Genomic DNA, 9,681 nt, shown 5'->3' on the forward strand with positions numbered 1-9,681 from the left:
ATCCCTGCTCCTCACCCCATTCCCATCCCCACCCAGCACCGGACACCCCAGGCCACACAGAGACCCCCGGAGCAGGGCAGGAGGATAGGAATTCTTCCCCCTGTTCCACCAGGGATACTGGGGACATGGGAAGGATAAGGACATCCATGGCCAGGGGCATGGAGGGAGCAGGAAGCACAGCAGGAACAGCTAGAGGCCAGTGGGATCCTGGCATGGATAAACCACCCTCCTTCTCCTCCTCTTCCTCCTCCTCCTTTCCCACCCCCAGATGGACTGAGGGGGCCAGCTCTGAGCCTGACCCCCTTCCCATGGGAAAGCAGTGGGGCTGGGCCGGATAAATCCGTCTTTATTCCAAACCACGTTATCAAAACCGTTTAAAAAGCAGCTTAAAACCCAAAACCTGACAGTGGGGGGACCCTAAAACGAGCAGAGGCCCTGGGATGGGGAATGGGATCCCCTCTGCACCCCGAGCCAGCTGGGCTGGGACAACATTCCTGGCGAGCAGGGAACATGGGAGCTCCTCTCCCGGATTTGAGGCTCGTGGGGGCTTTGGGGGTGAAGGCACTTGTGGTGAGGCACAGCCCCCGATTTTGGGGTGCTCCCAGAGGGACTGGGGGCTCCCAGGACCCCTGGGAGAACTGGGAAGCAGAGGAGGGGGTGCGGGGGGACACATGCTTGGGATGCTTGGGATAACAGAGCCAAGCTTTGGGAGAGCTTTAGGGGGGCTCAATCCTCTTGGTTCCGGGGCCCCCCGAATTTCTGGCGCCGCCGCAGCTCCTCCACCTTCCACTCCAGGCTCCGCACGGCCGCATCCAGCCGGGAGCTGGGATCCGGGGATGCCACCAGGCTGCCCAGCAGAGCATAGAGCACCCACAGGCCCAGCAGCATTCCCGCCTGCGCTGTGGGGCTCTCCTGGGAAGTGGCCACGTGCAGGAAGGCTGCGAGGAAAAGGAAAACCTTCACCCCGCGGAGCAGCGGGAGCAGCAGTCCTCGGAGCTGCGATAGCACCCAGGATCCCACCAGGGCGGCCACTGCCCACAGGAGCACCCTCTGTACTTCTCCGGGAGCCAGCGCCGCTGTTCGGACCAGCTGGTGGCCTGGGAATGGGATCTGGGAGTCAGTGGTGGCAGTGGAACCGGGAATGGGGGTGGGAGCTGTCCCATGGGGTGAATCCCACTCACCATTGATGCTGAAAGCAGCCAGGAGATCCCCCAGGATCCCACAGAGCATGGTCAGGGCCACCGAGATCCCGGAGGAAACGATCCAGAGGACAGCGGAGAGGCTCTGCGGGGAAAGATGGGGATAAGGGAGTGGAAAAAGAGGGCGTAGAGCCCCATGTCCCTGCACAAGGAACTCCAGGGAAGGTTTGGGAATCGGGATCCCACCTCTGCCACCATCCGCAGGGGCTGGGGTCCCACCCAGTTTTCCAGGGTGTCCCAAGCAGATCTTCCCAGCCGGAGCAGCAGGTCATCGGAGGTGGCGGCGTGTCCCCGGACCCCCTCCTGGCCATCCTTGCCTCCGTCCCCCGCTGATGCCATGAGGAACGGGATCCACAGTAGCAGGGCCAGCAGGGCCTGGTGCCCCATGGCACTCCCCATCCTGGGTCCTGGGATCTGTGGGGAGAAGGAGAGCTGGGGGTGCTGGGAGGCGGAAACCCTGCTGGTTTTGGGGTCCGCTTGCTGGTTTTGGGGTCCCCCCAGCGGGAGGGGAGGGCAGAGGCCCCACAGCCAAGTTCCACCCCGCCCCCCCCCCCCCTCCCCTCAGCACAGGCCTGGGTGTCCCGGCTATTTTTGGGATAGACAAGAGCCAGCGGGGACATGGCCAAGGGCACTGGGCCTGGCTGGGAAGGGGGGGCACCCCTTCCCAAAGGAGGGAGCGGGGTGCTCTGGGATGGGACACAGCCACCACTGCCACCCCCGAGAGCCCCCGAGCTCCCCACTCTTCCCCAGTCCCCTCTGGGGATCCCCCCAACCCCTCTGTGCCCAGCCCCTCCCAGTTCCCCCCATCCCCATGAAACGCCTGATCCCCCCTGTGCCCGCCCCCCCTCAGGGCTCTCCACCCTTCACGATCCCCACAATTCCCCCACAATCGCCCCATGATCCTTCAAACCCCTCCTGGATCCCCAAATCCCTCTGTTCGCACCCCACCCACATCTCCCCGGTCTCCAGGATCCCCTTGATCCCCTCAGAATCCCCCCAAGTCCCCCCTGTACCCACCTCCCACAGTCCCTCCCCAACCCCTCAGGATCCCCCCGACTCCCCCCGGAGCCCCCACCGCGGCTCCCTCACCCCGCCTATCCCCCCCCTGGACCACCCCCGCCCATTTTTCTCTCCATTTCCCCCTGATTTTCCCCGATTTCCCCCCGATTTTCCCCGAATTCCACCCCCCACCCCGGGGTCCCCCCCGACCCCCCCTCACCGGGGCTTCCCTCCGCTCCGCCGCGGGGCACGCCGGGAGCTGTAGTCCCCGGGGCCGCCGCGGTGCATGCCGGGAACGCGGTCACCATGGCAACACCCGGAGGCGGGCGGCGGCGCGCGGTGCACGCCGGGAGGCGCCGTTCCCGCCGGCGGGGGGAGCGCGGGGGATGACGGGAGCGCTTCCGGTTCCGGCGGCGGCGCCCGCGTGAGCGCTCGGGAGCGGCGCGGGGGGGGGGCCGCGCGCGCCAACCGGAACCGGAACCGGGACCCCGGACCGGAAAGGAGAACCGGAAACAGCCTCGGAAGGGCAGCGGGGCCGTAACCGGAGCGCCGCGACCGCCTGGCCTCCGCCATGGCGCTCATCTGCTCCAGTGAGTGCGGAGAGAGAGCGGCCGCGGTAGGGGGGGGGGCCGGGGTCGTTAATGAATGGGGGACCCCGGTCTGCGGGGCGGAGACAGCCGGGGTCACCGGGGGATCACCGGGCAGGGCGTTCCCGAAGCCCCGCTCCCGTCCCATCCCATCCCTCCGTTTTACCCCGCAGTTTCCAACGAGGTCCCGGAGCACCCGTGCGTGTCGCCGGTGTCCAACCACGTGTACGAGCGGCGGCTGATCGAGAAGTACATCGCGGAGAACGGCACCGACCCCGTGAACAACCAGCCCCTGTCCGAGGAGCAGCTCATCGACATCAAAGGTGCCGGGGCCGGGATGGGGAGGGGGAACGGTGCTCCCGGGAGCAGCGGCACTCCCGGAGGAAGCGGCTCCGGGATCGGGAGTGGCGGCGCCCGAGGTGTTTTGGGGTTTGCTGAGGGTGGCCGTGAGATGCCGAACTCCGCTGTGGAGGTTGGGAAAGGGAGGGATAAAGGCAGGGGGTGGGAGCGCGGGGATCCAGAGGGATATGGAGGCCATGGATGATGTGCCCGCCCTTCTTCCAGTCGCGCACCCGATCCGCCCCAAACCCCCCTCGGCCACCAGCATCCCGGCCATCCTGAAAGCCCTGCAGGACGAGTGGGTGAGTGCCGGGGGGGGCGTGGCGCGGGGCTGGGCTCCCGGCGTTCCCCGGCTGACTCCGGTGCTTCCCGGCAGGATGCCGTGATGCTGCACAGCTTCACGCTGCGGCAGCAGCTGCAGACCACGCGCCAGGAGCTGTCCCACGCCCTGTACCAGCACGATGCCGCCTGCAGGGTCATCGCCCGCCTCACCAAGGAGGTCACTGCCGCCAGAGAAGGTGACAGGGATGTGTGGCAGTCCCGGGAAGGGGCGCTGGGAAGTGCTTTATCCCGGTTTCCCCTTAAACTTGTTGTGTCCTTGCAGCTCTGGCCACGCTGAAGCCTCAGGCCGGGCTCATCGTGCCCCAGGCGGTGCCATCGGCGCAGCCCAACGTGGCCGTGAGTCCCTGCTCCCCATCCCGGCCTTTGGCCTGCTCCTTCCCAACCCTTTTCCCACTTGTTGCGCCCCAATTCCCTCTCCGCATTCCCTGTCTCTCCATACCTCACAGGGCGCTGGCGAGGCCATGGATCTGGGAGAGCTGGCAGGAATGACCCCGGAGATCATCCAGAAGGTAAGGGGGGATCTTCCATGTGTCCCTCTTGCCACCTTCCCTTGGCAGAATTCCCGGTCTGTGCCCACCCTCTGCTTGTTTTCCAGCTCCAAGACAAGGCGACGGTGCTGACCACGGAGCGTAAGAAGGTGAGTGCCCTTCTCCAAGGATTCCATGGGAGCTGGGATGTGCTATGCTCCAGCAAAGGCTGACATTTATCCCTGTTTTTTCCAGAGGGGCAAGACGGTCCCGGAGGAGCTGGTGAAGCCGGAGGAACTCAGCAAGTACCGGCAGGTGGCCTCACACGTGGTGAGTGCCTGGATGGGAAAGGACTGGAAAACTTTTCCCATGGAGCTGGGAATCCCTTCTCGATTCCCTCTGGGAGCGTTTTCCAGCCGGTGGCGTTAACGTGGCGGGCTCCTCCCTCACACAGGGGCTGCACAGTGCCAGCATCCCAGGAATCCTTGCCTTGGATCTGTGTCCTTCCGACACCAACAAGATCCTCACTGGTAAGGGACCTTTCCTGGGGATTTCCCACCTGGGAGTGGGTGTCCTTCCCTTGTTACCAGGAATTTGAAGGGGATTTGTGGGTTGGCCCCACACTCCCATCCCAGCGCTTCCCTCTCGGTTTTCCAGGTGGGGCCGACAAAAACGTCATCGTGTTCGACAAGAGCTCGGAGCAGATCCTGGCCACGCTCAAGGGCCACACCAAGAAGGTCACCAGCGTCGTCTTCCACCCATCCCAGGTGTGCCCGGCTCTTCCCTCACTTCCAAGATGCCTCAAATTTGGATATCGGCATCATTCTTTGGTGGAATCTCCCATCGGGAGCTCTGGGAGAGCTGAATTCTTCCCGTGTGAACCTTCCCGTGTTGTCCTGCTGTAGGACTTGGTGTTCTCGGCTTCTCCCGACGCCACGATCCGGATCTGGTCCGTTCCCAACGCCTCCTGTGTCCAGGTGGTCCGTGCCCACGAGGGCTCCGTGACCGGGCTCAGCCTCCACGCCACGGGTGATTACCTGCTCAGCTCCTCGGATGACCAGGTGAATCCCTCCCCGTCCCACCGATCCCACCTCTGCTTCCCAGCCCTTCTGTATCCAACACGCTTTCTCTCTCCCAGTACTGGGCTTTCTCGGATATCCAGACAGGCCGCGTCCTCACCAAGGTGACGGATGAGAGCTCTGGATGTGGTAAGGCCTGGAGTTGATTATCCCCATCCTGGGGATCCCTTGGCTCCTGGAGTTCATGGGAACTCCTTTTGGGGGGGGGGTGTCTGGGTAGCCTTCCCAACCTTCCTGAGTCTTCCCAACCCTTCCAATCTCCCCAACTCTTCCAACCTCATCAACCCTCTTGAGCCTTCCCAGCCTTCCAAATCTCCCCCAGCCCTTTTGGAGGGTCTTCCCAGCCCTCCCAGTCTTCCCAAGCCTCTGAGTCTCCCGCTGTCTCCGCAGCTCTCACCTGTGCCCAGTTCCACCCAGATGGGCTCATTTTTGGGACGGGAACAATGGATTCCCAAATCAAGATCTGGGATCTGAAGGTGAGGGCTAATGGGAATGTGCGGGAACAGAGGGTGGTTTGGGGATCAGTCCCAAGGAGCGGGACTTTGAGGAGCATTTTTGGAAGTTTTCTCCAAAAATCCCAAGCTTCCAGCTCCAGAGCAGCCGCTGGTGGCACCGTGACCACGCAGGTCAGTTGGGAACGATGGCGCATTCCAGTGCCGCAATTCCCTCTGACCACCTTATCCCCAGGAACGCACCAACGTGGCCAACTTCCCGGGACACTCGGGCCCCATCACCAGCATCGCCTTTTCCGAGAACGGATACTACCTGGCCACGGCAGCCGACGACTCCTCGGTCAAGCTCTGGGATTTGAGGAAGCTCAAGAACTTCAAGACGTTGCAGCTGGATAACAACTTCGAGGTGTGCGATGTCCCTTTTTCCCTCCCTCCATGGCCTCTCTGCTCCAGGGGTTGTGGCATCCCAAAAAAAGGCTGTTTGGAGCTTTCCCAATGCCTCGTTGTGCTTCCTTTCCGCAGGTGAAATCCCTGATTTTCGACCAGAGCGGGACCTACCTGGCGCTGGGCGGGACCGATGTCCAGATCTACATCTGCAAGCAGTGGACGGAGATCCTCCACTTCACAGGTGAGGGGTTGTGGGAATCATGGAAGTGGCCGGGGTGGGAATGGGACAAATCCACTCGGAATTGTGACTGTGGATTGTTTCCTGTCCCCAGAGCACAGCGGCCTGACCACGGGAGTGGCCTTTGGCCACCACGCCAAGTTCATCGCTTCCACAGGCATGGATCGGAGCCTCAAGTTCTACAGCCTGTAGCCCTGGAAGTGGGGCTGGCATTTTTTGGGATTCGGGGTGGGAGGTGGGTGGGAATATCCGTGTGGGATTATCCAAGTGGGATTAAGCCCCTCTGTTGTAGCTGTTGGCACAGGGGAAGTCGGACATCGCCTTCCCCGTGGCTCCATGAGTTTATTGTTTAGTTTTTTTCCCCAATTCTGTGTGTTTTCCGCCTTTAGATTGTTTTGTGCTTGTAACTGGTTTGACAAAAAAACCCCAATCCCGGTGCTGGTGGAAGTTTGAGGCCAGGATGTGTGGAAGGAGGGAGGGAAGGGAGCACTGTGCAGGTTTTGTAAGGAGTTACTTAGTTTCAGTATGGAAATAAAGAATTATTCCCTGTCATCCCACCTGGAAGAGGCTCCTGTGAAGGGCTGGGGTGTAGCAGGGTGGGATTTGGGAGGCTGTGGCTGCTTCCAGGTGGGGAATGGGGATGAGGGACCCTTTTTCCCCCCTCCTAAGGACAAACCACCCTTAGAGCCGTGCTGTGCACTGGTTTATTTTTCTAGCTTTCCCAGAGATAGCGGCATCTGGGTAGAGGCAGGAGCTGTCAGGAAGAAGAGGAGGAGGAGATAACTTCAGGGGATGAAGGGGGTTTTGGGATGAAGGGGTTTTTAGGGAACAGAAGGCACTGACCCCTCAGCCTCTCTGCTGAGTTCCCCCTCCCTTGGGAACGTTGGGAAAGATGACGCATCCCTGGGATGTGACTGTCCCCACGCCGTCACCTGTGCTCCTGTCCCCCAGAGACCTCCGTGCTCCTGTGGGGAGCAGCAGGTTGGCTTGGGAAGAGGGGGATACGCAGAGATCCCCCCCCAAACCCCTGGAGGCTCCCAGACTCACGTGAGGGCACTCCCAGCTGGCAGGAGGGCCGGCAGGGCTCTGGCTGGGCTAGGTGGCACACGGAAGCGCTGCAGGAGATGTACACCTGGGAGCCACGGGAATGCCAGCGTCACCTGGGGATCCCCAAAAAGGGTCCCCACAAGCCTCAAGGGACCCCCACAAAGCGCCCCCAAACCTTGAGGTACTCCCAAAAGCAGCGTGAGCTTCTCAAAAGGGTGTCACCCTGGGAGCAGGGGTAGGTGTTGGGATGGGAGATTCCCAACACTGAGGGATTCCCAACAATGAGGGATTTAGGGGGATCCCCCTCACCTCCCCCTCCAGCACAGCCATGCCGGAGGTCTCCACGAAGGCAAAGGTGGAGATGACAAAGCGCTGGTAGTGGCTCGGGAAGGGCAGCTCTGGAGAGGCCGGACCCACTGGAATCAGCCGCGTCCTGTAGTTGTCCCCTTGGAAGGGACACCTGGGCAGGAAATGAGGACACTGTGTCAGCACAGTGATATTCCCCCCCCCAGTTCCATCTTCCCATCCTTTTCCACTCACCCCTCTACCAGGATGGGCCACTGGGGCTGGGATGTGGCGTGGGAGCCGGGGGAGGCCCAGCAGTGGTGCAGCACCAGCACCAGATTGGGATCCGTCTTCTGGAGCAGCCGGACTTCCACGTAAATGGGGTCCCGGAGCACCCTCACCAGGGGGAAGTCGCCCACAGGGTGGTAGGAGCTGTAGGATTCATCTGCGGGAATGTTGGGAGGGGTTGAGCGGGATGGGGAGTGGGATGGGGAGTGGGATGGGGAGTGGGATGGGGAGTGGGATGGGGAGCACTGACCGGTGGCGATCCGCAGCTGGAGCCCCAGCGGGCCTGGCATGGCCAGGGGGGCGGCCGTGGGGGGCACGGCCACCTCCACTCCCAAGGGAAGGAGGTCACTGGCGTTGTAGATGCACCGAGCTCGGAGACTGGGGAAAAGAGGGAGAGAAAAGTGGGAGACTCCCAAATCCTCCCTCAGCCCAAATTGTGGAGACACCACCAAGGACGTGGCAGGAGCGAGGAGTGGGTGAATCCAAGGGGGACTCCGGGCTCTCTGCCTGGATTTTCACTTACATGTAGACGCTGTCCCGGGTGATGGAGCCGCGGGGGGATCCCTGGATGTCGATGGTGGAGATCAGCTGGTTCTCATAGATCAGCCTGTCCTCGATCACCTGTGCGGGGAACATGGGAACGAGAAAGGGAAACATCCTGAGAGATACATGGATCAGGATCTGAGGCAGGAGGCAGCTTGTGGGTGAGCTCTTTATCCTGAAGTTTTGGAGGGGGAAATGCGGGACTGGGAGCATCCTGGGGGCCACTTCTATCCTGAAGGGACCCCACCATGCCCACCTTGGGCTGTGCCTGGGGTTTTCCCACCCTACCTGGACGGTGGTGCCGCAGTGGGTGACCGGGAAGCGGAACATGACGAAGGCCTCGGACACGTGGAGGGGCTCACACCCCGCCTGGCTGCTGGCCAGCCGCACGCTGTCCAGGTTGTATGGCGGGGCCACCATTCCCCGCGGGACCACCAGGACGAAGTGTCCCTCCAGCAGGCACTGCACAGTGGCTGCGACACCACGGAGAGGCTCCGTCACCCCCGAGCACCCTCTCCCGGCACCGGGGAGGGATTTTGGGATGTGCCTCCGGGTGTCCTACCGGTATTCCCGTAATAGCAGGGGGTGGCACGGTCCATGTCGTCATAGCAGCATCCGGCCTGCAGGCATCCATCCCGTCCCTGTGGAGCCACACACGCCATCCGGCCCACCGGCACCTGGCACTGCTCCCGTGTCAGCTGCATGCCTGCAGGGAAGCAGAGAGGGGGCACAGCATGGAATCTAGGTTGGAAAAGCACCTTGAGGCCATTTCCCATTGTCCCGGTATCCCTCCATCCCATCTCCCCACCTTACCTGCCCCGGCTGAGGGGTAGAAGAGCACAGTGGACTGCAACAGGGTGGGCTGGGAGTGAATCCCAGGATGCAGCAATCCAGGCTGTGGCTGCAGCCCTGGGCGTCCCAGGCCCAGCTGGGGCTGAGCCTGGAGTCCAGGGCTGAACAAACCCGGCCAGGACGGCAGTCCTGGGCGCACAAAAGCCGGGCTGGGATGGCCGGGATGGAGCAGCCCGGCATGGCCTTGGAGCCCGGTTTGGGAGTTGGAGTGATGACTGGGACGAGAAATTCCCGGCTGGTTTGGGGGCTGAGCTCCTGGGCGCAGGAATCCTGCTGGAGTCTGGGCACCAGTGGGGATCGAGCCAGGCTGGCTGTGGGATACAAGCCCGGGGCGAAGCCGTGGTTGGTTTTGGCCCCTGGGAGGGTTTTGGGATACAAACCCCGGACGAAGTTGCCCTGGTTGGTTTTGACCCCCAGGCTGGTTTTGGGATCCAAACCCTGGACGAATCCCTGGTTGGTTCTGACCCCCAGGCTGCACCATGCCGGGCTGGTTATGGGATACTGACCCCGGACGAATCCCTGGTTGGTTTTGACCCCCAGGATGCACCATGCCAGGCTGGTTATGGGATACTGACCC

The 9,681-nt window shown here is 62.4% G+C and overlaps 3 protein-coding genes across 4 annotated transcripts; 1 reads left to right on the forward strand and 2 right to left on the reverse strand.

Moving 5' to 3' along the window:
* Positions 1 to 330: 330 nt before the first annotated feature.
* LOC121672538 (transmembrane protein 109-like) lies at positions 331 to 2,535 on the reverse strand. 2 transcript variants are annotated; one of them, XM_042045215.1, is made up of 4 exons: positions 2,429 to 2,535; positions 1,386 to 1,613; positions 1,182 to 1,284; positions 331 to 1,097 (listed from the first exon to the last, which is right to left on the reverse strand). In XM_042045215.1, the coding sequence occupies exons 1-4, from the start codon at positions 2,504 to 2,506 to the stop codon at positions 727 to 729; spliced, it is 780 nt and encodes a 259-aa protein (XP_041901149.1). In that variant the 5' UTR covers positions 2,507 to 2,535; the 3' UTR covers positions 331 to 726. The 2 variants fall into 2 exon arrangements, with proteins under 2 accessions (XP_041901149.1, XP_041901150.1); XM_042045216.1 differs by having other exon boundaries at positions 2,419 to 2,512.
* A 58-nt stretch (positions 2,536 to 2,593) lies between these two features.
* On the forward strand, positions 2,594 to 6,641 carry LOC121672537 (pre-mRNA-processing factor 19). The gene is made up of 16 exons (XM_042045214.1): positions 2,594 to 2,788; positions 2,959 to 3,108; positions 3,350 to 3,426; positions 3,501 to 3,642; positions 3,729 to 3,802; positions 3,913 to 3,975; positions 4,062 to 4,103; positions 4,189 to 4,263; positions 4,388 to 4,463; positions 4,591 to 4,700; positions 4,839 to 4,994; positions 5,072 to 5,141; positions 5,403 to 5,488; positions 5,700 to 5,870; positions 5,987 to 6,092; positions 6,184 to 6,641. Exons 1-16 carry the CDS (start codon positions 2,770 to 2,772, stop codon positions 6,279 to 6,281), a joined length of 1,515 nt encoding a protein of 504 aa, XP_041901148.1. The 5' UTR covers positions 2,594 to 2,769; the 3' UTR covers positions 6,282 to 6,641.
* On the reverse strand, positions 6,491 to 9,675 carry LOC121672536 (zona pellucida sperm-binding protein 1-like). The gene is made up of 10 exons (XM_042045213.1): positions 9,066 to 9,675; positions 8,815 to 8,958; positions 8,541 to 8,725; positions 8,233 to 8,330; positions 7,960 to 8,087; positions 7,677 to 7,866; positions 7,446 to 7,596; positions 7,137 to 7,221; positions 6,933 to 7,054; positions 6,491 to 6,843 (listed from the first exon to the last, which is right to left on the reverse strand). The coding sequence occupies exons 1-9, from the start codon at positions 9,652 to 9,654 to the stop codon at positions 6,936 to 6,938; spliced, it is 1,689 nt and encodes a 562-aa protein (XP_041901147.1). The 5' UTR covers positions 9,655 to 9,675; the 3' UTR covers positions 6,491 to 6,843; positions 6,933 to 6,935.
* Between the last annotated feature and the right edge of the window lie 6 nt (positions 9,676 to 9,681).

This window comes from Corvus kubaryi, unplaced genomic scaffold (assembly GCF_017639235.1).
Source record: "Corvus kubaryi isolate FWS band 111438036 unplaced genomic scaffold, C.kubaryi_AGA036_p1.0 62753, whole genome shotgun sequence".
NCBI lineage: Eukaryota > Metazoa > Chordata > Aves > Passeriformes > Corvidae > Corvus > Corvus kubaryi.